Raw genomic sequence first — 27,175 nt, forward strand, 5'->3', positions numbered from 1 at the left:
GGGCATGATCCTGGAGACCCAGGATCGAGACTCACATCGGGCTCCCTGCATGGAGCCTGCTTCTCCCTCTGCCTGTGTCTCTGCCTCTCTCTCTCTCTCTCTCATGAATAAATAAAATCTTAAATAAACAAACAAACAAATAAATAAAATGTTTCTATACGCCTTGAGGTCCTCATTTTAGTCCACAAGAGCTGCTATAACAAATTACCATAGACCGGATGGCTTATAAACAACAACAGATTCCTCACAGTTCTGGAGGCTGGGAAGTCCAAGATCAAGGAGCTGGCAAGATTTTAGTGTGTGGTGAGGACCTGCTTCTGGTTCACCGACTGTCATCTTCTCATGGTGAGTCCTCAGTGGCAGAAGGGGTGTGGGAGCTCTCTGGGGCCTCTTTTACAAGCTCACTTATTCCATTCGCGAGGGTTCCACCTTTAGAACCTAAGCATCTCCAAAGGCCTTACCTCCAAGTAACACTGCATTGGGCATTAGAATTTAATACATGGATTGGGGCAGGGGGGACACAAACGATCTATGGCGACTCTCCAAACATTTTTCCATGTAAGAGAGTCAAGTGCTCACAAATGTAAACCAAGTAACCATGCACTTACCCTTGCAAGTGCTTCTTCAATAGTGATCATCTTCTCCTTGACCATCATCATCAGCTGAATCCGTTCCTCATCGCTCATTGTTATCTCACTTGCAACATAGCCCACATCTTCTCCTAGAGATTGAAGACAAAAGACAGGAGTGAAAAAAAGGAAGATAAAACAGAATGCTAATCCTCAAAGGTCATCATTCAGGACTAGAGAAGGAGATAGTTCAGGGGCAATGTCCAGCATTGCACGTTACCGATGAAGCAACAGGAGCAGTAATGGGTTGTTTTTCAGGAAGCCAAAGATCCCATCTTATTGAGAAATAGGTTCTGAGAACATACGGATGTTACCATAGAAACAAATCCTTCAAAATGATCAGAGCCTTTGTGATGGAGGGTCTAGTGGAAGAGTTTTGGAAGAAAGCTGACAGGAAATCTGATACTTCAGACTAATTTAAAGACCCACCTAGAGCAGACAAGCATTCCAAGGCTCCTTCGGCTGATGGTCTTCTGTGTACCTTCTATCTCAAATATGAACAAGAAAAAAATCTTTTTCAGAGGAGTGGGAGGGACCCCTCTTTCAAAACACAGAACTTGAAGGTCACAGAGTCAGCTGCAGAACAAGACCTGGAGGGTGGTGAGATCCTAGATTCCTAAGAAGCTGTTTGGTGTTCCTTAGAGGATATGTGCAAATAAATAAAATGATAGGTAAGAAGCATTTAGAGTTCATTGGAAGGAAGGAAAGTTTTGGCATACATTGGGAAGTTCTGGCATATATACATATATGCCATATTTGAAGATATATGCCATATATGCTGTGTGTGTGTGTGTGTTCACACATATATATGTTCACACATATATATGTATATATATATATACATATATCTGAAAGTTCTGCCATAAATAGGTATCCGAACTATGAGGGGAACTCAAATTCCTATTCAAAAATGAAGGCAGCTGGGGGTGCCTGGGCAACTGACTGGGGGCTCAGTCAGTTAAGTGTCCAACTCTTGGTTTTGGCTCAGGTCACCATCTCAGGGTCATGAGATCAAGCTCCGTGTCAGGCTCTGGGCTAGGCATGGAACCTGCTTAAGATTCTCTCTCTCCCTCTGTCCCTCCCCCTTTTCCTCTAAAAACAAAACAAAAGGCAACCAGAACTGCTGAGGAAAAGAGAATTCCCCTACTAGAATCCTTCAAAAATGCTTTCCAGCAGAGCAAACAGATTGCCGTTATCTGTAATATATGTGAGCCACATTCACCTGTGTGCCTTTGGTGAGCACGTAGGGAAGGATATGTCCACGGAAGTGGACTGTCATGCACAGACTGGGAATCAACCCACATTCTTATTCCTCATCTTTCTCCTGCCCTTTCTCATACATACTTTACCAGCCAGCGTCGGTGTCACTAGGATGCTTGGCCATGGCTACGTCTGCCCTTGGTGCCGAAGGACAGCAAAAGAGTCTGGCTGCAGACTTGTAGGAACCCACTGAAGTCAGGGCCTATGCTAGAATTCATGTTCCCCTGTGTTTCCCTATCTCATTTCCATTCTATAATCAATCAGTCCAGAAATAAGACTCAAGTTTCCTTCGACACTCATCTACTTGTCTGGGAAGAATAATAGTGTATGCTGGGTGAGGAGACAAGCCTGCTGGTTTGATTCATTTTACTATCTGCGTCACCTCTGAGGGTGGAGGGAGCAATGGGGAGCTGGTTGGGTTTTGTAAAAAAAAAAAAATCCACATGAGTCAGTTAACTGTTGGCTTCTTCCCTCCATCCCTTTCTCTCTTTCTTCTTCCCTTTCTTTCTAAATAAGACTTTGTTAGGATCCAAGATTTTCTTTGAATCACAAGTGCTCTTGGCTGTGTACCAAACGGAAAAAACTGGGAATGCTTAAGAATCATAACTTTAAACCAGGACAACTGAAATAACCCCAGTGAATGTTGCTGGGGTCCCAGTGCGCACACTCTCCTTGTCCACGTTTCTCATTTCCACGTGTATGAATAACAGGAGAAGCATTCTGAACAGGATAGGACACTACAGTTTCGTGAAAGAAAACAAACAGCGTCACTGGTGAGCGACTAAAAATCTTCATCTCGTGATAACCTCACTCAGCTGGATTGGAATCGAGAAGTAGCTTTGTTGCTGTTTCCTCTCTGAATACTGGGGAAACATAAATTACATAACTAGGCCTCGAAGGGATGACATATTTACTTACTATATAAACAACAACAAAGACCCAGCCAAAAGAAGGGCAGGACTCCCTGCACAAAGCAGCCCGGGCAAATTCCCATGATGTCAGACCATTAGACAGAGTCTCCAGGGGCAACAGCCCGTAACTGTCCCTGCCACAGAAAAGCATCAAAAGTTCAGAAGATTGCAAAGGCCCCAAGTGGCGGGACAGGGGGATGAGTCCAAAACTAACAAATGCTATGACTTCCTAGACCCTTTTAGGATAGATCTTGGCGAGTAACAACCTTTCTGAGGTTGGCGTGACCGAGAAAAAAAAGATTGGGTCTTTGCCGTCAGATCTATGAAAAAGGAGGACCTGCCAACTCTCCTCATTGGGTTTTCTTTGATTAAAAAACAAAACAAAACAAAACAAAAACAAATAACACCACTGGGATGAAGTCTTAAAGTCATGATAGGAACGCCAGGAGATTCGACTGGCAGCCTTCGGCGGGATTAGTGGCACAGGCTTCTCAACATCGAGAGCTAAAGGAGCCTACTGTCTGCCAGCTGTGTCACAGTACCTTTGGACGTCTGTCTCATTATTCCTTTCTGGTTCTTTCGGAAGTTCTGCCAGAAGTACTTATTTTTCTTCTTCCAATCTCCTTTTCCTTTAAAAATGAAAGGAAAAAAAAAAAAAAAGAAAGAAAGGCACAAGCAATAAATTCATTAATAACAAAAGTAGCCTCTTCTTTACAATTCAAAGCTTCTAAGGATACTTTGATTTCACAAAAAAGACAGTTTTCTTCTTTCTGTTTGTGAAAGACTTGGAAATAGCCTAAAAAGTCATTTAAAAGAAATGCAAATTTCCTAACAGCCAGTAAGGGTGCAGTGGGGGTTAAGATGAGAAATAAACATCAAAAAAGGCAAAACACACAATCGTCTATTCTCTTTGATGTTGTTTGACTGCTACGTCTAATTTGGCCTCATCTAGTCTTGCGGTGGCCTCGCCCCCTCTGGTCTCAGCCGCAATTATTCCAACGAAACCACGGATAGGATACTTTGAGAAGCGAACTTTGTTTTGTCGTTAGCCCTGTGGCTGACCTCCCCTTGATTGCCTGCTGTCGTGCCAGGTTTAAAGAAGGTGACGGAATGGCTGGTGTGACCTGGGTGTACCAGCCAGCTGACGGAGCCGGCCCATGAGCTGTTTCCCTAGGGTGTCGGGCTTGCTCAGGGACGGCTTTGGCACAGGCGGGGTGCAGAGAGGGCATGCCCACCTCTCCGGCATTCGGGCTACTTGGTGAGCCACTACCTGCAGCTTACCCAGGTATGATGATAAGGAAAGCAGACTGCTAGCCTGCTGTGACATCTCCCAAGTGAGCCCCCTTGTCTCTCCCATCATCCTCCCTCCCCCGACTGTTCAGGGGACAATCTGTTTCACTTGTCTTCGGGTGAAAACAAGCTCACTGCCGTAGCTAGACACCTGTAGTGTCTGCTAGGGTTCTGATCATCGCTGACATCTAATGCCTTCTAAAAGGCAAAAAGAAGGGAAGAGAGGAAGTAAAATAAAAGAATCGAGTAGCCCTTTATTTAAAAATGAAACGCAGCAGCAGCTCTCATGTAGATGTGGCACACTCAAAGCAGCAGCTTTGTCACTGTCACCATTTGGTGTCTGGTTGCTCTGTGGCCACTGGAAAACAGGACCCAGGAGTGTAAGGCACTGTTGGGTTTGCACAGTCTAGACTGGTGGTGCCAGGCAATGCGGCACAACACAGACGTGCGGAGACTCCTGTCCACGGGGCTCCCAGGCTCAAAAAGGCACCATGTGTCAAAACAAGATGCCCTCATTTAAGTGCTGACAAGCCCCGGAGCTCTGGAATAAGGCCCACCCCAGCTTCGCTGAGACTTCCTATGTACTCAGAATCTTGCAGGGGAGTGTGAGGGCATCTACTGCTTTTCAGCTAAACACGGCAGCAAATAGCCATGAGAAGGGAAAGCAGAAGTAGGATTATCACTTACTCCACCTTTCTCTTGGATAATTGCAACATATTTCTTTTGCTGGAAGCTATACTCCTCACTTTCCTCTTTTAACGTTTCTGGAATGGAGGTGCTAACTAAAAAATAAATAGTAGCGAACATTTATTGAGCACTTACCATGCCCAGGCACCTTGCTATCTAATGGCTTATCTCACTTAATACATGCAATGAACAGGATGCGTTATTGTTCCCATTTAGTGGATGAGAAAACCGAGGCTTTGGAGGCAAATGACTTGCCCAAAGCCATAACCACTGAGTTGGAATCCTGATTCAAATCCAAATCAAAACCTGGTTTGAGCACTTATGCTCCTAATCCCAAAACCTTGCCCAACTGCCAGAATCACTCTGACCTGAACAGAAAAGATGTCACTAAATCAAGAGAGGATTTTGTAATCAAGAAAATGTGAAATATATAACACTTTAATTGTGCAGTCTTTGATTCAAAAGTTCCAAATCAAAGGATTTATCCTAAGGCCATGGTCAGAGAAAGGCTCAAGGATTTCTAGGATAGCATCAATTCTCTGAGAGCAAAAAATTAGAAACAAATGTCCAGCAAAAGAAGAGGCAGTTGATTAAATTGTGGCCCATCCAATATGATGGAATATTATAGACTTAAACATTTTTACTGTAATCAATGTGGGAAAATGCTCAGCACACATTCTATTGAAAAAATTTATAAAATAATATGCAGAGTATGATCCCAACTGTTTTTAAAAGAAAAGCCACATAAATACATGTGGGAAAAAAAAGAGAGGAGAGGTAGATATCAAAATCTTAACAGTGTTTCTTTCTGGGTGCAAAGATTCTTTGTGGTTTTTGTCTTTTTCACAGCTTATATGTTCTATAAAGCATTAAGATAATTTTAAGGCATTAAACCAAGAAAAGGAGTACTAACCTACAGAGCCGTCCTCTGAGTTGGACTTAGGAAGAGTGTTCCTAGAAAAGAAAAACAAGTGTGATTACCAGGGAAGCCTTGCCTTTGTGGGAGGACAAAAACTCCCAACTAGTCTGACCTGGCATCAATACCACTTAGCAGAGCCAGGGGGATTCTGATAGGGTATTTACCACTGGCCTTATCTAGCCAGCTGCTGCCTTTCTAGAAATACACTCATGAACCATTTGTCAGTATTCACTGAAGACTCACTCCAGGGTAAGACCTCCATTAAATGAGGGGAACAAATTTCACTGGATGATCACCGGATGATCCACTTCTGTGAACTATTAACCACATGTGAAGTTATTGCCATTGAAAAGTCTCTTGTGTAAGTGGGAAAGAGCAGATAATAATAAGAATAGAGACCCATCACCACAAATGCCAGCCACTGAGGCCAGCAGGTGAGTATAGTGGTCAGCTGCAGAAGTGTAGAAAATAAGATGCTCCAAACAGAGGGGGCAGGTGGTATGCAGCTCCTGCAGTGGGTTGCTGACAATCCACAGGCATGTTATCTGCCTTGCTAGAGCTACCTATATACAAAGAGAAGCCAGGAAATCTGCTTTTTAAAAAACAAAAAAACAAAAGAAAAACAGCTCCACATTTGTAAGTAATGGCGAATAATTCAATGTTTTTTAAAATGTGTCCAAGTTAATCAATGCATGTCTGTGCAGCAAATTTGGCCATACTCTACCCTATTCTGGCTGCTAGTTTGTGACAAATACAGACAAATCCAAATAATTTGAAACACAAACACAACCCAAAACCAAATTAATTAAATTTGGTTTCCCTAGAAAACACAAAGACAAACACCAACTTCGGGTAAGAAGGAAAGAAAACAAAGAAAGTCAAAACTAACTCTCAAAATGGTCAGAGTAGAGGTGGAGCACAGTCTTTCACTGGGTTGATCCAAAGCCTAGAGGCTAAGTTGGGTGACCACTGCTGACAAGGAAAACGGGGAAGAAGGAATCTGCTTTGGGACAGAAGCACAGATACTCAGGGTGTTTACACCTGAATCCTCACGTCGTTCCTCTTCCAGGGAGGACAGAGGGGGCATCTGGCAAAAGTGCATTCTTGATTTAAAGAATGCATGGGATGACACAGCCAGAACTGTGTTGCACTGAAGAGATCAGAGAAAGAGAAGAAGAACCTGCTAATGCTGACCTGCTGGCTACCCTCCAGGTGAAATAGGACCTCTAAAATTTAAGGCAACCAGAGGAAGCAAGAAGGGACTATCTGTTATGCAAAGCCACCTGTGCACCTGTGATAAGCCTGTGCTCTTCAGTGCAGGGTCACTGATGCTACCTGATTGAACCCAAAAGCCCAGGCCCTGCAAGCACCCTCATACCCAAAGACTGAGAGAAGAGAACTGGCGCACAAATCTAACAGACCTCTACTGTCAATAAGGGGAGGCCCTGCAAGCACCCTCATACCCAAAGTCTGAGAGAAGAGAACTGGCGCATACTACTGTCAATAAGGGGAGAGGGGAGGCACTAAGACTAGAAGCAGGGGAGGCATCTCAGTTGCTGAGGATGAACGCTAGACCTGAAGTCATTATTTCCCATCACTACTAGCAGTGAACAAAGAAAATGTAAGGAAAATCTACCGTCTCGTCATATTTTGCCAAGATATAGCTCCAAAGGTCTACTCTCTGCCCTCCTACCCATACAAAAATGAAAATGACTAAAGACAGGGGTGCCGGGGTGGCTCAGTTGTTTGAGTGTCTGCTTTCACTCAGGTCATGATCTCTGGGTTCTGGGATCAAGCCCCGTATCAGGCTCCCTGCTCGGCGGGGAGTCTGCTTTTCCCTCTCCCTCTGTGCTTGCTCTCACACTCTCTCTCAAGGAAATAAATATTTTTTAAAAATAGAAAATAAATGACTAAAGATTTACTTATTTTAAAAAGCCATTTCAGTTCTTAATTCATTCAGCAAAAATGTATTGAGTGCCATTATGAGTCAGGTATATGGATGATTACAAAGAAATGGGACTTACGATGCAAGGAGGGCGACAAACATAAACAAAGGAGAAGCACACTCAAGGGAGAAGTAACAGGGCAGCCCCTGTGGCTCAGCGGTTTAGCGCCGCCTTCAGCCCAGGGTCTGATCCTGGAGACCTGGGATCGAGTCCCATGTCAATCTCCCTGCATGGAGCCTGCTTCTCCCTCTGCCTGTGTCTCTGCCTCTCTCTCTCTCTCTGTGTGTCTCTCATGAATAAATAAATAAAATCTTAAAAAAAAAAAAGCAAAGCTTAAAAAAAAAAGGGAGAAGCAACAGCAGGAAGAAGGGGAAGGCAGGGCTGGGGGTGGAGCAGGACAAGAAGGAGAGAAGCAGCAGCACATCATGGAGACCACTCAAGCCCACAGAGGTACGGGCCGGCAAAATGGCAGGTGTGAGCAGACTGCAGAGTTGGCTGGCTGGCTGGGGAATTAAAGCAGAGAATTCTTCTAAAGAAATACTATCTGTGGGGTGCATGGGTGGTGCAGTCGGTTAAGCAATCAACTCGGTTTTGGCTCAAGTGGTGACCCCAGGGCCATGAAATAGAGCCCCAAGTTGGGCTCCATGTTCAGTGTGGAGTCTGTTTGGGTTTCTCCTTCTCCCTCTGCCCTTCAACTACCCCCCCCCCCACCATGCTCTCTCACTCTAAAATAAAAAAATAAATCTTAAAAAAATAAAAAGAAACAATATTTGAGCTAAAGTCTGGGTTTCTAAATTTTTTTTTCAAATTTTACTCTGTTGCATTCTGAGCTCAAAGTCATATATAATATGCATCGGTCCACCTTCCAGCACCACCAACCACAGCTTTTGCCTTACTGCTCATAGCAAAGGAAGCACCACATTTATTTTTAAAATCACTCTAAGGACGTGGAGAGTCTTGACCTAATTGCTAAAGGACCAAAGACATCAAACATCCCTAGCTCTTGATCAACTACTTAACTATGTAATAAAATACAAATATTTAGGTGAACTTTCACTTTTCCTAAAAGAAATGTTTTCATGAGGGAAATGGCCTAAAAAAAAATTACTTTTCTTCAGTCCTTTGCTGATTAGAATAATACCAGTTGTAAGGAATTGTACCCATCATTTAATCCAATTCCAATTTTATAGGGAACAATGACCTCCAGAAGCTACAGGAGTAGTCCAAGGTTCCATCAGCTGGTTAGAAGCCAACAAGGAGCTCTCCCCAGGCACTGGCAGCCCAGCCGTCTTCCTACCAGACACTGGACTCTTCCTCTCCAGATAAAATATATATAAAATTGTTTCTATTCTATTCTTGAAGAATTCAAAAGCTAACCTCTATTTTCCTTTTTTTTTTTAATTTTTTTAATTTTTATTTATTTATGATAGTCACAGAGAGAGAGAGAGAGAGGCAGAGACACAGGCAGAGGGAGAAGCAGGCTCCATGCACCGGGAGCCCGATGTGGGATTAGATCCCGGGTCTCCAGGATCGCGCCCTGGGCCAAAGGCAGGCGCTAAACCGCTGCGCCACCCAGCGATCCCCTAACCTCTATTTTCCAACTCATTTCTCATTCTTCCTGCCAAATGGGAATGTCTTCTACCATAAATATACTCCAGAACCCACAAGGCATAAAAAGGTAAGTTCTCCCTATTACAAAGTTATCACAAAATATAAATATGTTTTCCTCTATAAAATACTAGCTTACAAAAAAAACCCAAATAAAAAATAAATAAATAAATAAATAATAAATAAATAAAATTCTAGCTTACAATTTTAAAGGTTTTTTATCTACTTTCTTCAAATAATCACACATATATAAAATTCACCATCTAGTTTGCACTTTGGATCTTTTCATTACATTTGAGGGGTTTCTAACGATTGTTTGCATTTCCCTTGGAGGCCAGCAGATGGCACTGCAGCTCCTCTATTCATCTTGCGGGGACAAATGGGGATTTTTTTTTTTTTTTTTTTTTTCAACATTTCACAAGTTCACAATCTAGATACTGGCCAAAGAACAGCATGTCAGTGTTTCCTAAGTGTGAGGCTCCCCAACTCATCAGTTTGCAAAGGTGGGAAATGACACCGTAAGAAGTTTAATTTGGATGCAGTGAATCGTCCCTGCAAACAGAGGCTGGCAGTGCAGTGATGCGAAATGCCATCTTTCTCCTTGAGACGGATTATAAGATTCATCCAGCAGGAGGAAAAATCCATGATGTAACCAAATTCCAAATTTGGATGGCAGCAGGTGGAAAGGGTCATTTACTGATCTCCTGGTGGAAGAAATTAATGCTCAGGAGTCCATTCCAAAGAGGCCTCCTCCTCCTCAGAGCACCTTGCAGCCAGACGCCACAGGCCTAGGAATGGCTGTGCTGGAAGCAGGTTTGCCAGCCCCTCTCCATCACTTTCACTGTCACCAGGGTAAAAAGAATGGGAACTTCAGCCTCGTTTGCTTGCCGGTTTCTACGCCTAGGAATCATTAGGATGCAGTAATTAGTATCTACTTAAGCACTGAGTAATAGGAGTATTGCATTTTGTCTCTGAATTCAATCTTAGAAGTACCTTTTCCTCAATAACTACTACTAATAGATCCCAAGTATAAGTGATTTTTCCTCAATCCCTAAACTACTTTAGCCCTCCCTGAACTCAAATTCATTTAAGAAAATTCAATAAAGAATTTATGAATCAGATTAAAAAAAAATTTAAGGGATAGCATCCCAACACTTAACCAGTTTCTTTCATCCTACCTCAGTCTTTAGCAAATTCTTTGTTCAACTGTTTCGTTCCTTTCTTTTCACTCACTCATTCATTCATTCATTCATTCAGTCTTTACTTCCTTCAATAAACATTTATCCAACTCCCATTATGAGTCTGGCATCCTTTGAGGTATTGAGAATGTAGCAATAAACAGGACAGGTAAAATCCCTGTTCTCTTGGAACTAAGGATGGGGGGGATGGAGAAGTAAGGCGGGGGGGGGGGCGCAGGTCAAGAAGTGGGGAGAGTTTTGGATGGGATGGACAGAGAAGGTGTCTCTGAAGAGGTGATAAGTGAATAGAGATGTAAGTGATGCGCTGGCATGACAGGCACTCACCCCGATGGGGAAGGCTGGATAGGGAAAGAGCAGAGGAAGAAAGCAAGAGGTCTACTCTGCACATACTCAGTTTGAGGTGCTTCCTGAATACTTCTGTGGAGATCAGATTTTGGAAGTCACTTGCACGTTCAAGTCACTAGGAGACCAACTGAACACAATGAAGAGAAGTGGCATGAGGACTGGGCTCAAGGGAATCCAATCTCAGGGTCAGGAAGTGAAGCAGTAGTGGGACTTAGGAGAAGTAGTCAGTGGGGAGAAGGAAAACCATGAGTATGCTTTTACCTTTTCTGGCTAAAATAATATTAAAATTGATTTTATACAAACTATATCACTGCCTCCAATGTCATACAGGGTAAATCTAGTCGCTCTATTTTCTTTTCTCTTGAATCTGTTGCTTCACAGAAGGGATCTCCATGAGGCCACAGAGTAGGAGAAACACAAAGGTTAGAATGAAATTCATTTGAAAGGAATTCTACGTCTTAAAAAAATAACACTCTGATTGGCAACCCCCATCATAGAACACTCCCCGAGACTGGGGAGTGATGATGTGGCTAAGGACACAAGGCCAGGCAGGGACATACTGGGCTGCGAAGCCACATCTCTGACACCAGAGGAGCCCAAGGCATCACCCACTGCACCATACCATTTCTCATTTACGGAACAGAAATTCATATTACGTCACATACATTCTGAACCTATTTATTGGGTGAATTACAAAAACGATACTTGGAAGAACCTGTGAAGACTGGGCATGTTCTCAACACCCAAAATGAACATGGCCTCTGGGTTTGTTAGAACTAAGTATTTCAAGAACACTGCAGGACCTGGTTGTGCTGCTGTTGTATGATCTGCCTGCTTGTTGAAGGAAAAGAGGTCACGTACTTTGGCTCAGGCTCATTTTTCTTCCTATGTCTATTTATATACAAAGACTCTTAGGTACCTCCAGGCAAAGACAACTCTGTCTCTTTGCGATACACTTACTCTGGCACATCGGAGAAATGTACCGAATGCCCAAGCATAAAGGAATTCCTAAAATAGACTTCATGTTTTTGTTTTGATGGCCTGTCCAGAAACTTCATAACCAAGCCAAAAAGAAAAAAGAAAGAAAGAAAGAAAAGAAAAGAAAAACAGCTATAATCTAATTTCTAAGAACGGAACATGTGTTATATGTTACTGGAAAACCTATACTTAAGAGATTTTTAAGTTTCCTTTATCTTGAGTCTCCGGAAATACACTTCTTCATTAGTTTCTTTCCTGCTGAATTTTGAATCAGGGCTTTCGCTATGTCTGGGTCTTTTCCTGCATCATTCCAGGCCTGCCAAGGCAGTCCCCAAACATAGTGGCATTTTCCTCAAGATGTAGGAAAAGGACTAAGACATCTGTGCTATTGAATTCTGAGTGGAAGAAGGAGGCGGAAAGAAGGTAGAAGGGTCATCCTTTTTAGTAGTTGATTTTTTTCTTATATGTAGCTTATTCCTTATAAGTTGATATGGCTTCCTTAAATATGACTAACTCCTTACATATTCACATGTTGCTTATTTAGTGACAAATCATTATGCATAAAATAGGTAATTCCTTACTTTGATATTTCTTGTTATCCTTTGGCTACCAGAGATATTTTTCATCACAGGAACATATCTCCCCTATTTCATAAAAATATATATGAAACAAAATTCTGTATACACTATTTACTGTCTGCTATAAAAATTCAAGGGTCAGCCCTTCCCCAGCCCTGGGGCCAGGACCAGGGTGAGGGAGGACAGACACAAGGGGTCCGCACAGCTAGTGGTGCTGACTCTCAGGGTGAGGCAGCTGTAGGGAGTGAGCACCTCCTCCAACTCTGTGTTGTGTCTCTCAGGTTCTCCCCCTAGATCTGGCCCTTCCCAGGCAACAGCTGCTCGATTTGCATGCACATAATAGAACTTACCCTGAAAACTTACTGGCTCGGACTGAAGGTAATTCTATTGCTCAAATCTGGTATGTTAGAACTGCAAGATTATTCACTATCAATGATAAGGTTGGTTATCATTGGATAAGGACGTTTTGTTACACTGGTACAAGCACAGTCACCTTTACACACGATTAAGGCAGGCGTCTGAAGTACCAAACCCAAGGCAAACCCATGACCTGCCACAGCATAAGCCAGGTGCTCACACACTCAGGAGTCAGGCACACCTGCGGCAGCGCTGCGACAAATCTAAGCCCTTTTTCCTTGTCATGTGAAGTAGCGATGACAAACACAGGGCCTACTTTACTGGGCTGTTATGAGAATTACGTGATCCTGGCACTGGGTGAGTTTCCAATAAATGTGACCTCTTTTAATATTCATGGGGGCCCCAAACAGATGACTGCTTTTGGTCCCTGCATAGAATGCTCGATCCCCATTCCACTCAGCACTGCCACCACACAGTCCTATTCTAGGCTCTTGCAGTTTCTAAATTGTCAGTTCCTCCTTTTAATTTTTTTAACATTAACTTCCCTCAAATAATTTGGATGGCCATGACAATTCCTCTTCTCAACTGCACTCTATACAAGCAATTCATGTTTTCTCACAATCCATTGTTTTTCTCACAATAATAATTGAACATGATGTCATCAGTTCTTTATTCACATTCCCCAGCACCATAGTCCTCCCATTTGCTGATAACTTATTGTCCTCCTTAAGCAGTAAGAGCAACCAATTTAGCTAGCTTATTGCAGACAGCACAGGGTACACTAAATAGTTTTTTGTGGATGTTGAGCTTTCAATAGAGACATATACCATGGGAAGTGGTTTGGAGGCACCCATCATGTGGTATTAACTCTCCCAAATGAGTCGCAGTGATGTGTGGAGATGGTCTCAAAACAATACCATCCAATGTTCATTTCTAATTTGAAGAGGCCCTCTTGACATACCCTTAGGTGATCAAATGTTCACCCTTAAAAAGTGCTGAAAGGACATTTTAAAAGTTTGATATTTCCAGCCGTGAGTTTTGATATTTTTTACTTTTTTCTGCCTCACTCCCCCACTTTTTTTTCTATCTCTGGTTGAAAAATGTCATTAGAATCACTATAGGTGAGCCTATTCCTTCCATATGTCTCGAAAGGGTATCTTATTCAGAAAAATAGAGTCATGTAGGTATGCAACTTTATTTCTAACAATGGCTTTTGTTATGCTTCAATCTCTTGCTAAAGGTATATGGAAATTCTAAGTATCCAAACACTATCTCTTCTGCTGCAAATCAAGCCCCCCCTTTTCAACATTAACTTCCCCCAAATAGCTAGGATGGACATAGTGACTCCTCTTCCACTTCTCAATTGCGCTATACAAAAGCAATCCATGTTTCTCTTAGAATTAAAACACACACACACGATTGAACATGATGTCAAGGTAAAGACGTATGGGCAGATGTTGGTATCCAAATGTGAATGAATGACATTTCCTACAGCTCACTACTCAGGAAGCTGCCTAGCACCATGGCTCACAATGTGGGCTCTGGAGCCCAGTCACCAGTGTTCAAAGCCCAGTTCTACCATTTACCAACCAGCAACTTTGGACAAATTACTTTGTCCCAGTAAATCTCAGTTTCCTACTATGCAAGACAGAGACAATATTACCTATCATGTAGATTTTCTAGAGGTTTCTGTGAACTATGGACTTGCATGGTATTTAGAACACCCTGTACATGCAAAGCACCACCAACAAGAAGCTAATGATTAGGACTGCTGGCCTTTTCTATTAACCAGCTCTCCCTGTGGAGTCCAGTGTCTTTTGGTCCTGCTCAGAGTATACTTCGGTTTGTTGACGTGCAAGAGGCTGGTTCCTAGGCACCTCAGTGGTGGCCAAAAAAGGCTCATCCTTGGTGAATCTGAAAATGCATCCCAAAGGCGCACTGGAAGAGATTTGTGCCCTTTCATTCATTGAATGGTAATTTGTACCAAAAGCTAAAAATGCAGGACACTGGCAGAAGTGTAAGTATCCTGCCTAGAAAGTGGCCAAATGTTCTCTCTCCACAGCAGAGAGCCATGACATGCTTGTGCCACAACCTCACTTAGGCCAGGACTATACAAGTGCAGAAGTGCGGAGCTGGACATGCTCGCAGATGCGGGCTTATGGCAGAGAGAATCAAATCTGAGATGCATACAGTCATCTTCCAAGATTTCCAAAACCCTCCCAGTGGGCCATGTCTTGTCCACCTGGGACATATTGTTCTTTGTCGCCTCACAGGTCTGGCCTATCTGAGAAAGTTGATAAAAACTTGCTGTATGGGTGGCAGCTTTGATGCTGTAACACTTCTGAAAGTAATCACATATACCCCAGCCTTGAGAAGCTAACAGATGCCTTCCTGATTCTGCAAGTTTAGTAACCAGACAGAATGTCCCCATGACAGACTAGATGGTGTCTGTAACTATTTTTTATATAAATTCAGTAAGTTCAGGAACTGATCAGTCTCCTATCAAAACAACCAACCAGAATTTTTGGTTTGGTATCTACTGCTTGGTATAGATAATGAAGCTGTCTGCAGCCTGAGGAAGGAAACATAAACAACACGGTTCATACCTTCCAGGAGTTTACAACATAATAAGGTAGATTATATCGACGTGCTGCAAGATAAGAATGGCTGAGTGAGTGGCTCTAGCTGGCAGGGCCAGCTGCCTCCCATTCCAATATCCCTCTTATCTTCCTTCTTACTAAAAGAACCCTGATTTTGTTGGGGTAGCAGGGTACCCTGTTAAAACACTTCTCCACACTCCCTTGCAACTAACAGAGGCCAAGTGTCAGCATCTGATCGAGATGATACAGCTGAAAATTCACAGTGAGGTGTTAATGGGAAAGCTAGTGTTTCATAATATAAAAGACTCACTCACTTTTAAATGTGTCTTGCCCTTCACTCCTCCCATTGGTCCTTCCTGAAACATGGGCACAAGGCCCAAACAGTCATCATTTTATCAGAAGGAAAAAAATCATGTATTAAAAATGGTGGAGAGGAAATACTTCCTTGAGCAGCTGTGTTTCCTGGAGCAGTCACCTCCAGACTCCTTGCTGTATGGAGGAAAATAGGCTCCCATTTGCCTCAACACTGTAGTCAGGTTCAGTTACATACAACTGAGTATAATCCTAACAGATTCAGTGGTCAGGTAGTACAAATGACCAGCCACACCTGGGTGGCTCCATTGGTTAAGCATCTGACTCTTGATTTTGGTTTGGGTCATGATCTTGGGGATGAGGGCCTAAGATCAAGCTCCACTCTGGGCATGGAGCCTGCTTGGGATTCTCGCTCTCCCTCTCTCACCTACTGACCTCCCCACCATGTGTGTGCTTTCTCTCTCTCTCAAAAAAAGAAGTAAAAATGGCCAACTTAAGCATTGGTCTGGTTTTACCAAGTGCATTCTATCTGTCTCATTGTATTTTCAGCTCCTAGAGATCCAGACCTGAAAAGCCCCATCATACAGATCAAGAAATGGAGGCCTGGTGAGTTCATATAAGTGACTTATCCAATTGCAAGTCAGAGAGCTGGGGCTCAGCTCTTCTGGCCCCAATCCGATGCTCATCCTACTAAAACACCCGATTCATGAAGCCAGGAGCATCTTCTGTCTGAATCACCACTGGATTCACGGTGCCAGGTACAGAGCCTGAAGTGTGTGTGTCTATATTCTCTAATTATGGGCACTGAAAGCACAATTTAAGTTAGCAACTTGGCCATTGCTGTCTGCAGATGCAGGTCAAGCTCTGATTTTTGACGTTTCCTCAACAGAATCACAAAGGTGTTGAACAAAAAGGAAATTTCAACTCCTCCTCTGTTTCTTCTGCTTTTGGTGCAGCCACTGAAAACTAATGACTTCCTTTTAGAGCATCAATGTGAATCTGAAATTTTATTGAGATCCATCTTAAGAATTACTGAATTACTATCAAAAGCAAAATAAAACAGGATTTTAGGACATTGTTTTTTTTTTTAAGATTTTATTTATTTATTCATGAGAGAGAGAGAGGCAGAGACATAGGCAGAGGGAGAAGCAGGCTCCATGCAGGGAGTCCGATGTGGGACTCAAACCCTGGAATCCAGGATCACGCCCTGTGCCAAAGGCAGGCGCTTAAACCACTGAGCCACCCAGGCTGCCCTAGGACATTGGTTTTACCACAAAAGCTAATTTTTATAAAATAAGAAAAGAACCGCAAGTAGATGTGTTTACATTTTCTAATGTTGGCTACTTATTCTGTAAATGAGGCAAAATTATTCTTCCCTTCTATTTCCCCTTTAAAATTTAGTGCATTCCGGGCACCTGGGTGGCACAGTGAGTTAAGTGTCAGTTTCGGCTCAGGTCATGATCTCGGGGTCATGGGACCCAGCCCTGCACCGGGCTCCCCGCTCAGCACAGAGTCTGCTTGGGACTCTCTCCCTCTGCCTCTGCCCTTCCCCGCTGTGTCTGCATGCGCATGCACTCTCTCATAAATAAATACATCTTTAAAAAAATAACAAAATTTGGTGCACCCATGTAACACATCTGTGGTCCAAGAAAGGGTTTTCTGCAAGGAAATGTGAGTCCAGCTGGATGGACAGGGAAGCACCTGCATGTCCCCGTGGAAGGCCGTGGTTGTCGGGGTGCGTGGTACGGGCTCAGCTCAGAACAGCTATGGGAACGGGCTGCCACGCCGCCTGGTACAGGGTGCATGTGGGGTCATTTATGCCAGCAGAGGCTGGCACGGTTAGCAAACCCAGCCTTTGAGATTCCTATCAAATGTGCATAAACCTGCAGGGAAAGCCAGGCTGCAGAGAGCCGGCCCGAGAGCCTCAGCCTCAGCAGTGGGGAAAGGGGAGAAAGGAGATGGCAGGAAGAGAGGCTCCATTCAATTATCTCCTCAGTCTGTTTCCATGGCAATGGCTCCGGAAGCGGGTCAGAACTTTCTCAGTGGAAACAAACAGCGGCTCATTCACACCGCCCATCCAGGCTGGCCGCGGCCGCTGTGCTGTCTGGGCGCAGGGGGCCCGGGCTGCCCGCCTCGCCTCTGGCAGCCGCTCCGGGAGCAGGGGCGCCGAGGCCGCCCGAAGGCTGGAGGAGCTGCGGGCTCGGAGGGCCCTTCCTCGCCTTGCAGGTCACACGTTGGAGGCACAGGGGCCGGCCACCATCCGGGGCATGGCTGTGGGAGCCGCCTGCCTGCCCTACTTCTCCTGGCGGGTGGCACAAAGGATTGGGTCCTTTCCACGGCGACTGATGCCACAGCCCCACTTTCAACTCCTTCAGACACAGCTGATGGAAAATTTTTATGTTACAAACACCATAAAGATGGGAACTCGGGCTTTCCTGTCTTCTCAGATTCAGATCTTTCTTTTTTTTTTTTTTAACTGAGAAATAACTGACATATGACGCATTAGTTCTAAGAGGAAAGCATAATGAGTTGATACTGGTATATGTTGTGAAATGACCACCCCGATAAGTCTAGTTAACTTCCGTCACCATTCAGATCTCACTTTTAAATTCTCACACATGTCCTCTGTGACATCCACGTGCACTGTACTCTGACTCTGCTCGCGGGTCTCACTTTGCTCTCGGATTGCTTCACACCCTTCCCCTTTCGGATCCTCAAGTGACGCACCAGCACCTGACACAGGCACCAGGAAGCAGTGCCAAGGTCACTATGACAACAAACATCCTCTACCAGCCACAGCTGGGTGCCACCACCCCTTCCCATGCGTGAGTAAGATGTGCAGCAGAAGCAGAGAGCGTCAATCCAAAGGAAAAGAAACAGGTTTTGGTGGTAATTTGTAACACCAAGCTGGCTGCCTAAGAACCTCCTAGAAAACTTAGTAGAGACTCTAGAGTTCCACATCTCAGCCACATCCAGAGAAGTCAATGCATTAGGCCTGGGTGGGGCCTGAGGGTCTGTCTTTCCAACAAGCTCTCCAGCTAGCTGATGTATAGGTATACTTGTGACCACCAGTTTAACACAGGAGACACTGGGAACATATTCCCCACCCTTCCCTCTCCATTTCCTCCTTGTACCCTTCTACTCCAAGATCTCCCAAATCTAGTAAGCAGGGTCACACGTGAAGTCTTCAGAAGAGAATTCAGAACACAAGAATACAGTAAGATCAAATAAGCAACCAAGCTTGTAGACAAGACGTTGGGGGCCAGGGTTAGGGTTGAGTGCCACATATCCATCCATAGTACTTGGCATACAGGAAACACTCCTTAACCACTGAAAGAAGGGGGGCACCTGGGCGGCTCAGATGGTTAAGCGTCTGCCTTTGGTTCAGGTCATGATCGAGGGTCCTAGGATCATGTCCCACATCAGGCTTCTGGCTCAGCAGGGAGTCTGCTTCTCCCTCTTCCTCTTTCCTCTGCCTCTTTTCTCCCCCTTGTTCATGCTCTGTCTCAAATGAATAAATAAAGTCTTTTAAAAAATGAATGAAGAAAATTCCAGTGAGATGGAAGAATTTAAAAACCAGAAGCCCAATAAAGGTTCTGGCAAGTTTCAGACTTATAGGATCTGTCCGCTGGATCCCTGGTCTCCCTGTCCTCTTACATTGACAAGGGTCCTTCTAACATGCAATACCCACCACGAGGCAACCCCTGAGCTGCTGTGAAGACCTCCCATGGGCTGGCCCTGGGGCTGCACAGATTCTGAAGCACTTGCCCACCCTCCAGGTGATGTGCTCACACACCTCTGCATACCCTGGCTTCTGCCTGGGATTCCTTTCCCCTCCAATTTTGCCTACGAAACCCCCAACCATTCCCATGGTGCTCATTCCTTTGGGCACCTGTGGTGGATCTGTAGCCTGTCAACTTAGCCCAGCTGGATCACGTCTCCCAGAATTCCCTCCCCTGCCATGTGCTGGATCAGCATGAGTCACGTGAGATATTTCACGGGAGGTATAGAGAACAGAGGCAAAGTGGCTATCTTCTTTCTATGCTTCAAAGCCAGTGCAGGGCATGAGGCCCCGTGCTCACTGACACATGTCATTGCGTGGCCCCAGGGTCACTCGGTGGCATGGGACAGCAGCTGGGCCCACTGTGCTGAAGTTCCTGCTGAGTCTGCTCTTTAGGTGCTCTGAGTCCCCGGCCTATGGCTGGTGAGCATCTTGGGAAGGATGCCAGCTCCTCCTGCAGGTTCCTGGTGAGTTGAAATTGGACGCTTGCATGGAGGTGGTGAGAGAGGACGTGTCTACATTTGCAGGTGGCAGTTTTTCCTCTTTCCCTGCTTTGCCTGTATCTTTTTTTGCTCTGCATGCCAGTCCTGCTGATGTCAGGCCACATCATCGGACACGGAAGAAACAGCCTCACCTGGGCTGTGGAACCCAGCAACACAAGCAGTCACCTGGAAAACCCTATAATAACGTCCCCTTAACGTCTTCTTCTCCAACAGAAGCCTGTATGATACCGAACTTAAGTGTCTGCAGCCTATGCCTGTCCCCCGGGCGCCTGACTGGCCCTGCTCCTACAGTTTCTCTGCACTGCACTCATGGCACATTGCACTCATGGTCTCGTGATTTCTGCAGGTCATCAGAGGATAGCTACCTTCCCAACGCACTCATCTTTCCAGCACCTAGCAAATTCGTCCACACTGCAGAAATCTAGACAATGTTTATTCACTTCCCCTTCATGGCTCCCTGGCCCATCACTGGTTTTTCCTGACGCACCAGTCCCTGGTCTGTGTGGCAGCATCTGTGATAAGAGGCCTGGCCCTGGCAGATAAATGGATCTGGGCTAGAATTCCACCTCTGCCTTGCCCCAGCTTTGTGATCATGATCTTGGTAAGTCATTTAGACTTACTGACCCCCCACTCTACCCCACCCCATTTCCCTCACTGTTAACTACCATTTCCTTTGTACTATATAGTTGTATGTATGGGTCTGGCCTGTTCCTGCCAGGACAGGATTGCTATTTATTTACTGGTGGCCTCTCTCCACTACCCTCCCCCCCGACCCCCGCCTAGCCCAGTGTCCTGTTCACCTCTCCTGCAGGAGACAGAAGAAATTGCAGCCCCCTCGCATCCTAAACACTTCCTGGCAGCAGTAGCCTGTCTCCAGCCGCTGCACACACCCCGCTGCCAGGAGGGCTGCAGCCCCGACGTGTGGACTCCAGCTGGGGCTAGGCAGCTGGGGCTCACTCACCAGATGAAGTGAAGGGCAACAGAGTTTGCAGTGGGAAACAGCTGAGGTGGAGAATTCTAGCACAGCTGCTCCTACCCCTGAGCTCCTGCATTCTGGAATGTTGAGCCCCTCAAATATGCTATGTGATGGAGCACACATGTGTGCAGACACAGATCCGCCCACACAAACACATACTTCACGTTGCAACTGCGCAAGCTCTATGAGAATGCTTGTCTCCTACCCCCCCCCCCCCTTTGGGGTATGAAAGTAAGAGTAAAGCTCATGTAGGAATGGTGTATTTTAAGTGGCTAGGGTCATTGATGAGCTCTGTGTAGGACACTATGTATTATGAGAGAAGATGAAAACCACAGACACACACCATCATTGCTAATGGTAGTTACGGAGGTTCAGGAGAGAGAGCAAGCAAAGTGTGAGTCCCCATCGCACGCCAGGCACTGTGCTGGGTATTTCACACAACCACCCTCAGAAAGAACTTTTATTGGGCACACATTATGGGTTAGGGAACCTGCGGCTTAGAGAATTTAGGTAAATTGTTCCCAATCCCACAACCAGCAGAGCTTAACTTCAGGCTCAGATTAACAGCATAGCAGCAACATGTGGACAGTCCACCCAAAACTGGTCGGTTCAGGGCATGCTTTGGACTGGGTCAGAGAATGAAAGGAGACCACCTGACTCAGACTCATCACTGAGCAGCTGAAGTCCGGAGGGGTGGCATGATACAGATCACCATCACAGACAGCGAGTACACTGAAAGCTCCAGTCCCTTGGACAGTGACCTGGCCCTCATGCCCACAGCCTGGGTGATGGCTACTGGCAAAGTGATCAAAGGGAAAGAATACATAATAAACATACTAATCTAATGCCTGGCTCTTGGTGTAGCCCACCCATTTTCTGAAACCTAAGCTTGCCCTTCTACCTATACTTCCCACCCTGGTGAGCTCAAACAATGGCAGTCCAAGTGACCTCTGGTTCCCTTTGTGGCTCTGTGCTCACAAGCCATGAGGGCTAACCTCCTTCTCCTGGGAGGACAGTGAGCACACAGTGAGGACACATCCATCTGAACAGGGTAGAACCACCTTGTGAACTATTCTGAAGGACACACCTCTACGTGGCTTCCTCGTCCCAGTGCACACATGCATGTTCCCCATGAGGAAAGATCTGGCATTCTCCCCCCCAACCCACAGTCCTGCCACAAACAGGATGTGGAAACAGGATGCATTCGTCTCAGCTCCAGGGGACACAGCTTGACCTGGATTTCCCAGCAAACTTGCAGACCTCATCAGCAATTCTTAGTGAATCTAGCCTGTTCCAAAGGAGGATTAATGACTGCACAGCCTGTGGGTTTCTGGTGCTTACTTCTACAAAAGAGAATGAGCAGAGAGAGCCCCACCTTGTCAGACTGAGAAATACACATAACCACAGACAGCAGACCCTGTTTTCGGGGGCATCCACGAGGGATGGGGTCTGAGCCCGTCACCTCTCAACACTGTCTTCAGGAAGGAGAGACTTTCTTGTTGAGGAAGAGGGCAGAGATCCCCAGTAGGAAACAACTTACTGAAAGGAGAAGAATGCCTTACACATTTCAAGGAGGCTGGAGACAAAGTTCAAGAACTGGATTCAAAGTTCTACTCTTAATAGAGCCATAGCAAACCAATTTTCTTTAAAAAAAATGCACTTCCTATTTCTATGAAATGTCCAGAACAGGCAATTCTAGAGAGACAGAAATTAGATCAGTGATTGCTTAAGGGAACGGGGGTCATCAGAAGCTGGAGGAGTGAGAGTTACAGGGTTTCTTTTTGGGGTGATCAAAAGGTTCTCAAATTGACTCTGGCGATGGTGGCACAAGTCTGTGAATATGCTACACACTTTGTATACTTTAAATAGGTGACTTACATGGCATGTATGTACACTGTATCTCGATAAAGCCAATTTAAAAACAACTAAATGGGGACACCTGGGGAGCTCAGTGGTTGAGTATCTGCTTTGGCTCAGGTCGTGATCCCGGGGTCCTGGGATCCAGTCCTGCTTCAGGCTCCTTGCAGGGAGACTGCTTCTCCCTCTGCCTATGTCTCTGCTTCTCTGTGTCTCTTGTGAATGAATAAATAAAATCTTTTTTAAAATTAATAAAAAAAAATAAAAAACAACTAATGACTACACATCAACCTGTATTCAAATCTTCACAGCAACATATTCATAATAGCCAAAAAGTCAAAAGAGCCAAGTGTCCACCAATCAATAAATGGATAAACAAAATGTAGCATATTCATACAAAAAGAAATGAACATGGATGAGCACTAAGAACATTATGCTAACGAAATCCGTCATTTAAAACACATATGACTCTTTGGGGTGCCTGAGGGATCAGTCAGTTAAGCATCTAACTCTTGATTTTGGCTCAGGTCACGATCTCAGGGTTGAGGTCCAGCCCCATCTCTGGCTCTGCACTCACTGGGGAGTCTGCTTGAGATTCTGTCTTCTCCTTCAGCCCCTCCCATCCTTCTGTCTCCCTCTCTAAATAAATAAATAAATAAATAAATAAATAAATAAATAAATAAATAAATAAGTAAGTAAATAAGTAAATGAATGAATGAATGAATGAATGAATGAATAAATAAATAAAAAACATTGTGAAGACGCCCTCTGAATTATAAACTTTTAATAGGTGAGTTGTATGTGAATTAGATCTCAATGAACGTGTTACCAAAAATAAAATAAACATACTTTCCCAACAAAATTGCAGGTTTTAAAAGTGTTGAGGATTTTTCTAAAACAAAACAAAACAAAACAAAAAAAACTATAATATCTTGTGTACATTTCTCAATGCTGAACCTTTATCTGGAGGTAGTATATGCGCTTTCATTTCTATATAGCAGAGGAAAAATTTGAGGAGACCTGAACAAGATTGCAGAATGGACTTGCGGGGGAGAGGGGCCATGCCTAAGAAATAGATTTGGGCATTTGTGGAAGCTACTATTCTCTGCACTACATGTTTTTAACATGTTTTAACAGGTGTCTTTTTAATGTTAATAGTCACCAGCAGAAAGCACTTCCTTCTTGTTACATTGCTATCAGTTGAAGGAAATACTGATAAATGCTAGTTAACAAGTAAGACCAAAGTACGTCTTCTGTAATTCCAGTCCTGGGAACAGTCTGGTTTTAACCTTCTTTCAAAGAACTGAAACAATTGATGATTTCTGTGCCTATACTTAATGATGAGCACTGGCTCTGTGAAAATACTCTTCTGGACACTGGAGAAAATTCAAAGGGAGGAAGAATGTGAGCTCTTAGCCTCCTGGAGCTCATGATTATGCTGGGTTGGGTGGGATTAGGAAAGTATACAAAGCTAGAGCTGTGGATGAGGGCATGAATTTGGGCCAGATGGGATAGATAACAGACAAGATAACTGAGCACTGATTAGGTGCAGGATAGCTTTTTTTTTTTTTTTTTTAAGATTTTATTTATTTATTCATGAGAGACACAGAAAGAGAGAGGCAGAGACACAGGCAGAGGGAGAAGCAGGCTTCCTGTGGGGAGCCTGTTATGGGATTCGATCCCAGGATCCTGGGATCATGCCCTGAGTCAAAGGCAGATACTCAACAACTGAGCCACCCAGGTGTGCCCTGGGTAGCTTATTAAGTGAGGTATATACTGTACTAATCATCCTTATTTTACAGCTGTGGAAACTGCAGAAATCGAGAAATTTGTCAAGAGCTGTAGAGCTGGTAAGAAACAACCTGGATTTGAACCTAGAGGTATCAGACAGGACATCTTAACCCCAACGCGTCATGGCATTCAGACTGGATCGGTTTATCTCTAGCTCTGAATCCTTAGGCAAGCTAATTACTCTCAAAAACAGTACATACTTCAATGAGTCCATGAAAAAGTAAATGACAAAATACAGCAAAAGTGATTAGCATCATGTCCAATAATAGAAATAACCCAACAAGCACTATGATGATACCTGTTACAGTGCATTTGAGACTTCAGGTCAGTACCAAATGCTACAGGATTCCAAAAGGTGGAAAGAATACAGCCAGTGCAGTGACTGAAAAAGCATACAAGGAGAAGCAGTTCTTAAAAGAGGACCTAAAGAAAGGAGATGCTTTCAAGGCAGGAGCTCCAAACCACCCAGGAGGCAACTGGGAGATGAGAGGAAGCAGAGGGGCTGGCACTGGAAAATGCGGCAGTCATTGGTACAGATGGGCCAGGGCTGGACTGGGGGAATTTTGATCAAAGTGCAAACATGTAGAGGTCCTAATTTATAGGTGCCACTAGGGAGATCTCCGCATCCCCTCACTGCAGTGTGGCCTAATTGTACTTTAGGGAGACTGATATGGGGGTTATTTCCTGAATGTGCTTTTCTAGTTCATGAAAAGAGCATTAAAGGTATCGCTTGCAGTAGTGAATATAAAAAAGTGGGAAACACAGATACAGCTATAGAAGTAGAAGCAACAGGATTTCATGATAGGGGTTTTGGAATCACAAAAGAAAAGCAGGAGATAATGATGTGAAGGCCGTATGAAGAGTAGAAAAGTGGTCTCAAGGATAGAAGGGGGACATATGATCAAGAACAGGCTGTCAGACAGGGAAAGAATGAAGGATAAAGAGGGAGTGAACAGTTCTGCTGTAAGAATGGGCAGCTGGGGTGACAGTGACAGTAATGAGCAGGCATCCAGCAAGTTGCACCCATGCGCAGGTCACCAGATTGGGAAATGGGGCAGAAGGACGGAAGTGGATTTGAGGTGGGTGCCGAGAGACAAGAAGTCAAAACCCTGGGTGGAGGTACCTGAGCAGAACTTGCAGGCTGGGTAAAAAGCCCCCGGGGGACACCCATGGTAAGGAATGGGCAGAAAAAAGGGAACTGCCAAGAATGGGCATCCAATGGGGAGAAATCAGAAGCTATGACGTCACAGATACCAAGGGCAAAGATAGAAGTGGGACTCATGGAAAGGCAGTGGTGCCAAACACAAGGATCTGTGAGTCAGGAGGGGCCTCAGGGTGAGTTGTTGCAACACTGACTTCAGAGAGCATTTTGGCAAGGAACAAAGGCAAGAGTTGGGCTGTGGGGGCCAAGTTCAGTAACTGGAGGAGAAGTCAAACTGTGGTTCTTGAGAATGGCAAGAAGCCTTCTATGGGATGGAGAAGAACAAAGTACATTTGTGACACACACCCACTTGCTCATTTATCCAACATGATTGAAAGTCTTTCATGTGAAAGACCCAGGGTTCAGAGCAGGAGGTGACACATGCACACAACTGTAACCTTGGTCCATGGTAACAGTAGCAGGACAGCATGAGGTGACACAGTCCAGTAGCAGGACATTGTGCTCCAACTCTGTGAATGAGGAGAGACTTCTGTAGGGATCCAAGACCAGAGCTGGATTTCTAAGTTTGATGGAGTTTGCCCAGAGAAGGGGGGTAGAGAGGATGGTGAGAGTAGGGGACAGGGCACTCCACTGGAAGGAACAACAGTTTCAGAGGCTGGCATGCCATGAGAGCATAGGGCCCCTGTGAGCAATCACAGGAGCTTTACCTCCTGAAGACTTAGCTGAGCCACTGTACCAGCCTGGAGAGCAGGTCAAAAGATGAGGTTGGTGGACAGGCAGGTAGAGACGGACTGTGAGGGACAGGAAGGCAGGATCAGATCAGAGACACAAGCAATCCAGGGAGGAGCAGGAGCTAGAGAGCAACTGAATACAGCAACAATAGGAGGACTTCTTCCCTGAAGGAAAAGGAGAAGGAGGAGGTGAAACAGGGATTAGGGGAAGAGGGGAGAAAAGGAGAGTTGACGCCATCAAGAGTATACTATCAGCTTGCCAGATGAAACAAATCTGAGAGTGAAGCAGTGTCCAAACAGTAATTGCCTGTTTGTAAACCAGATTCCATCCATTTCATTCGACCACAGAACACTGCTCTATTGGCTTGCCCCCCTTTGATTTATCTTCCTCTCCCATCATGCGATATATTTTTGGACTTTTTCGCCATAAAACAGTTCAGTTGTAGTCATAGGTGATGAAAGAAAGTGAAACTAAATCAGTGAATTTTCAACTCTGGTGAAAGACTTAGTACAAAAGAGCTTATAAATACTGGCAAAGGTGAAGGTTTGAGATTTATTTTGGACCTTCCTTCCTCTATAAATAAATGAGACACAACTTATATCTGAATGTGAGTAAAACTTGCCCCTACCTCCAAGAGGACCACTGGAGTGTAGGTTTTAACTGCTGCTATTTCTATAATGCTAATGAACTCAATTTGCCCCTAACCTCTCTATCTGCATAAGCAATTCAATTATAAGTACTTTGGATTTATAGC

At 44.6% G+C, this 27,175-nt stretch overlaps 1 protein-coding gene across 5 annotated transcripts in view; it reads right to left on the reverse strand.

Moving 5' to 3' along the window:
• Positions 1-27,175, reverse strand: part of SASH1 (SAM and SH3 domain containing 1) — a 332,874-nt gene that overhangs the window by 73,051 nt on the left and 232,648 nt on the right. For all 5 annotated transcript variants that reach the window (XM_072718853.1, XM_072718848.1, XM_072718846.1 and 2 more), the window contains 3 exons: positions 5,691-5,731; positions 3,343-3,429; positions 609-721 (listed from right to left, as the gene is read on the reverse strand). In XM_072718853.1, the coding sequence (XP_072574954.1) occupies positions 609-721; positions 3,343-3,429; positions 5,691-5,731 (241 nt within the window). The remainder of the gene's footprint in view (positions 1-608; positions 722-3,342; positions 3,430-5,690; positions 5,732-27,175) is intronic.

Source organism: Vulpes vulpes, chromosome 1 (genome assembly GCF_048418805.1).
Source record: "Vulpes vulpes isolate BD-2025 chromosome 1, VulVul3, whole genome shotgun sequence".
In the NCBI taxonomy this organism is placed as follows: Eukaryota; Metazoa; Chordata; class Mammalia; order Carnivora; family Canidae; genus Vulpes; species Vulpes vulpes.